Below are 5,501 nucleotides of genomic sequence, written 5' to 3' on the forward strand. Positions count from 1 at the left end.
TAGAGACAGGGTTTCAACATATTGGCCAGACCGGTGATCTGACTCCTGACCTTGCGATCTGCCCGCCTTGGCCTCCCAAAGTGCTGGGATTTCAGGTGTGAGCCACCATACCTGGCCATATTGTACAATTCTTGAGATCTGACTGCTAAAAAAAAAAAAAACAAAAAACGGAGCTGGGAAATGTGGGCCACATCAATAATAATAGCCCTTATTTATTGAGCATTTAGTATGTGCCAGGCGTTGTGCTAAGCTTTTGATTTACATCACAAATGAATATGTCACATAATCCTTAGCTAACATTGTAAGAGAAATCATTATTATCAGCACTTTACAGAAGAGGAAGTGGAGGTCAGAAAGGTCGTATCCTCAGTCTCAGTCACTCAGCTAGTGAGTGGCAGAAGCAGGATTTCAACAGAGGGGTGCAAAGCAGAGCTCTACTCCTAGTCTCTGAGCTGAGTGCTGACTTAGGGAGGCGATGTTATACCAGTACTTGTACCCATTCATCTGACGACAGTTAGAACAGGGTTTCTTGGATACTAGACAGGAGACGGGGAGACAAGGAGAGTTAGAATAGGGAGGTTTTTTTGCTTTTGTTTCTTTGTTTTTTTTGAGACAGGGTCTCACTCCTTCGCCCAGGCTGGAGTGCAGTGGTGCAATCTTGGCTCACTGCAGCCTCTGCCTCCCAGGTTCAAGCAATTCTCCTGCTTCAGCCTCCCAAGTAGCTGGGACTATGGGCAGGCACCACTTTGCCCGGCTAATTTTTGTATTTTTTGGTAGAGGCGTGATCTGCCCACCTTGGCTTCCCAAAGTCCAGGGATTACAGGCATGAGCCACCGTGCCTGGCCCAGATGGTGTGGTTTTGAGAACTGCATTTTCAAAGGAGGAATCAAAAAGATTGAGCCCAGAAAAACCTGAAAGGTTTGAGTGTCATAGAGGGGATATTCTGTACAGGGGGCAATAGTCAAGAACATTTCCTGTGTAACTGCCACTCTCTGGCAATGACACAACTGCTCCCCGCTCGCTCTGGCTCAAAATTCTAAGCCCTGCAGGCTTCTGGCCTCAGGTCTCAGAAATGCCTCTCTCACCCTTCTTCCTTTCTCCACGCTCTGCTCATCACCTCTCTCTGTCCTGGTGGGCATCTCCTCACAGCCTTGCTGATGGTACTTCTCCACCCCTCTGGCTGGCCTCTCTGCCGTTTTCTTACTTCTATCCGTGCCTGTCTACCACCAATAGAGAAATTATCCTGAAGCACTTCTTGACCATCACCCTTGACTCAAAAACCCACACTAGCTCTTAAGTTTTATCACTCACTTGGAGCCAGTCTTCTCTACTTGACCTTTTCTGCCTTCTGTAGCCCCACCCTGTCCCGCCCATCCTCTGCCTGGTCCTCACTGTCAGGGTGTATCCCTATCTCTCAGTGCCAGAATGTCCCAGCTCCATGCCATCCTTCAAGGGGTCACCCCCCGCAATGGCACCCTCTCTGTGGCAGCTCCAACACTTACTATCTGTATCACACAGTGTAACTCTTTCCTCTTCTCTAATTGTATTACATATGTATTTTCCCCAGGGCAAAGTGGTCTCTTTAAGAATAGGCACAGTTAGGCCGGGCATGATGGTTCATGCCTGTAATCCCAGCGCTTTGGGAGGCTGAGGTGGGAGGACTGCTTGAGCCTAGGAGCTCAAGACCATCCTGGGCAACATAGAAAGACCCCATCTTTAAAAATATAGGCACAATTCATTCAGGAACTGTTTATCACATATCTGCTGTCTGCAGACATTATGCTGAGTTACAGTGTGGCATAAGGCAGTGTGACCCTTGTCCTCTTGCTTACCTCCTTCCAGGGTCCCTGGAGCTTTATTTCTCATAGTGCCAGCAGAGACCTGTGGATATAGGTAGCGTCCTTTTTCCTCTGGTTGAGTGGGGGCCAAAGAGGGCCCGAGACTTGAGTCTAAGGCCTCTGTGTTCCCTGCAGTGAGTGTGTTCTTTTAGGCCTGGGTCCATCTTGGCTCCAGGCAGGCCTGGCTTTGCATTGGGGGAGACTGGTCCAGATTACAGCTGGAAGCACAGCCAGCCCTCTGGAGAATGTGACCCAAATATCACCCCTTGTTGAAGAATAAGGTAAAAACAGCTGTAGCATTTAGAATATATATATATATATATATAAAGATAATATCCAGTATTTTTTCCCAGTCTCTAGCAGTGACTCTTATTTTCGAGTCTTTATCCATTCTCAAGTTTTTGCTTTGGACTATTTATTTTTATTTTTTTATTTTTATTTTTTGAGATGGAGTCTAACCCTGTTGCCCAGGCTGGAGTGCAGTGGTGCAATCTCAGCTCACTGCAAGCTCCGCCTCCCGGGTTCACACCATTCTCCTGCCTCAGCCTCCCGAGTAGCTGGGACTACAGGCACCCGCCACCACGCCCAGCTAATTTTTGTATTTTTTAGTAGAGACGGGGTTTCACCTTGTTAGCCAGGATGATCTCGATCTCCTGACCTCGTGATCTGCCCGCCTTGGCCTCCCAAAGTGCTGGGATTACAGGTGTGAGCCACTGCGTCTGGCCTTGGACTATTTAATTTTATTTTTTGTTTTGTTTTGTTTTGTTTGCTGAGACGGAGTCTTGCTCTGTTGCCCAGGCTGGAATGCAGTGGTGTGATCTCGGCTCACTGCAACCTCCGCCACCCAGGTTCAAGCGATTCTCCCACCTCAGCCTCCCAAGTAGCTGGTATTACGGGCACGCACCACCATGCCTGGCTAATTTTTGTATTTTTAGTAGAGACAGGGTTTCACCATGTTGGCTGGGCTGGTCTCGAACTCCTGGCCTCAAGTGATCTGCCTGCCTCAGGCTCCCAAAGTGCTGGGATTACAGGTGTGAGCCACTGTGCCCAGCCTGCCTTGGAGTATTTGAATGTGGGGAAGTTCAAAGGATTGAATGACAGAGCCTTGTTGAATGCTATAATAGTAATAATAGTGATGATGGTTGACTCAAGAAAAGGTGAGAGTGCAGTTTCCCTGCTCTCTTCGTTGTTCCTCTGTGTTTCCTGCTTACTGCTTCCTCCAGCCTATGAGCACACCCTCCCCTACAGTGGTTTGCCTGACCTCTCTTGAAGCAGGTTGCTTTTCTAGCTCGTGGGTAAATATTGACCTATTTGGATTTCAAATGCCTGCCCCTTGAAACTCATGCAGGGCTAGAAAAACATGCTGGGAGAACATCTCTTGAGAATAAGAGTTGCTTTTGATTAGGCTGTATCGTAATTGGCCCACTCACTGAGTCCTTGCTTGCAATGGTCAGCACTGTGCTGGCCTCCTGGTGGGATGGTGGTGGACAAAGGCAGGGCACTGCTCCCTGCCCTCCCTCTGGGAGTTTGTGGTCCAGCTGGGGAGATAGGACTCATACACTGGGAATTCTTGGAGGCTGTGTACCAAGCAGCTGCAAGGAACCTGAAGGAGGATTCTTGCCTGAGTGGGAGGTGGCCCTCTGTGACCACCAGATCTCTTCTAACACTTAAGTTTTCTGGTTTTAAGTGGAATTCAGTCAAGTGCCAAAATGTCTGTTGTAGACAATGGGTGACGTGGGCTGGCAGAAAACGAAGCTTGCCCTTCTTGTAAGGAGGGGAAGGGAACAGGAATGGGCTGTGGGGAACTAGGCTAAGAGGAAGGAGTTTCTGTGGTTTGCTAATCCACTGGTATTCATCTCCCTGAAATGTCCCTGCTCCTAGGCTTCTGGCTTATACTAGGACCTCCTGCTTGGCGTCTCTGTTACGTGCACCCAAAGCCCAGTGCCTTTCTTGCACGTGACCCAGATTTTCTCTCTCCCCTGTCGTTTCAACCTTCCCCAGCTTGGATCCAAGACCTCCCTTCCCAGTCCTCTGAAATGAGCTGGGAAGGGAGGCAAAGCCGCCGCCCAGGCTGGGAAATCTAAGAGTTGGTCTCATCTCTGTAAGTTGGACCCCAGTGAGGACCCCAGCTGACTGGAAGGCTGGAGGCCAGGGGCTGGTACCACTGAGGTTCCCAGGCAGAGAGGGAAGTTGGGGCAGTGATATAGGGAGCAGATCAGGCCAGGAGGCAGAACTGGCCTGACCAGTCAGAGGCCCAGGGAGGGAGATCTGAGCTTCTCAGTTTGGGGCGAGAGGGGTTGGGCAGAGAATATGATGTGTGCTGCTTCAAAATTACCTTTCTAGCCTGTAAGGTAGGTCTCCTCCCTGTGTGTTCCAGCCAGGTAGCTTGGTTACCCATTCTTTGCTGCCTTCTTAGGCCAGTGGGAAACCTTAGGGCAGCTGTGCATTGATTGGGTAGAGGCCATTCTGGAGCAGGTGAGAAAAGAATCGGCTTTGTGGGAGGGTAGGGTCCTGGGAAGATCCCACCTTGGGACAGCTTAGAGGAAGCTGAGGTGCTGGAAGCCAGGGCCGGCCTAGGTCCTAGGTCACCCTGCCTTGATGTGCAAGGGGTGGAGCCTGTGAGACCTAAGGTATGCTGCACTCACCCCGAAGGCCAGCCCTTCACTCCACACACATCACACCCTTACACGAAGGATGCTGTTACTCTCATGCTGTACCCACCTACCGGGGGAGAAGGAGGCTTCTAGATCTCAGGGGCAGATGAGGGTCAGGTGGGGGCCTCATGCATCCCTGACCTTGGGCTTCGTGCCCAGGCAGGAAAAGAGTTGGAGCGGTGCCAGCGGCAGGCGAACGAGGTGACGGAAATTATGCTTAACAACTTCGACAAGGTCCTGGAGCGTGATGGGAAGCTGGCCGAACTGGAGCAGCGTTCAGAGCAACTCCTGGATATGGTGTGAGGCCTGGGGGAGCATGGAGGGGAGGGGAGAGGATTGGGAAAGGCTCTCTTGGGCTGTATTCAGGATCTCCAGGTCGTTGGTGGGGTTGAGGCCTTACTGAGGGCCAGTGTGGGGCCTCTGGGTTTCCTCAGGCACCCACAGCCTAGACATGCAACAGATAGACCCCACAAAATAAGAAGGCCTTGGTTTGAAGCTGTGGACCTTCCTAAAGGTAGAAGACTGGCGTTGTTTTTTGTTTCTTTTTTACTTTGAGACAGGGTCTCACTCTGTTGCCCAGGCTAGTACAGTGACTCAATCACATCTGCTGCAGCCTCTACCTCCCAGGCTCAAGCGATCCTCCTGCCTCAGCCTCCCGAGGAGCTAGGACTATAAGCATGTACCACCGTGCCTGGCTGATTTTTGATTTTTTGTAGAGATGAGGTCTCACCATGTTGCTCAGGCTGGTCTTGAAGTCCTAGATGCAAGAGATCCTCCCACCTCGGCTTCCCAAAGTGCTGGGATTACAGGCATGAACCACTGTGTCCAGCCTGAGTACTGGCATTGTTAACTGAGGGTGAGACACTAGGGCTGAAAGTCAAGGGGCCACACTGGTGTTTGAGATGAGTCAGGCGGGGAGGGTTCCACAGCAGGTGGTATAGAAAGAGAGCAGACAAGGCCGGGCACGGTGGCTCATGCCTGTAATCCCAGCATTTTGGGAGGCCGAGGC

General features: G+C 50.8%; 1 protein-coding gene across 2 annotated transcripts in view; it reads left to right on the plus strand.

Moving 5' to 3' along the window:
• VAMP5 (vesicle-associated membrane protein 5) overlaps positions 1 to 5,501 on the plus strand; it is a 9,729-nt gene that overhangs the window by 3,197 nt on the left and 1,031 nt on the right. The window contains exon 2 of one of the 2 annotated variants that reach the window (XM_011964096.1): positions 4,656 to 4,789. In XM_011964096.1, coding sequence (XP_011819486.1) covers positions 4,706 to 4,789 — 84 coding nt within the window. In that variant the 5' untranslated portion in view covers positions 4,656 to 4,705. Of the gene's footprint in view, positions 1 to 4,651; positions 4,790 to 5,501 lie in introns of both variants that reach the window. The other variant, XM_011964089.1, reaches the window with a different exon arrangement.

This window comes from Colobus angolensis, unplaced genomic scaffold (genome assembly GCF_000951035.1).
Source record: "Colobus angolensis palliatus isolate OR3802 unplaced genomic scaffold, Cang.pa_1.0 Scaffold118, whole genome shotgun sequence".
In the NCBI taxonomy this organism is placed as follows: domain Eukaryota; kingdom Metazoa; phylum Chordata; class Mammalia; order Primates; family Cercopithecidae; genus Colobus; species Colobus angolensis.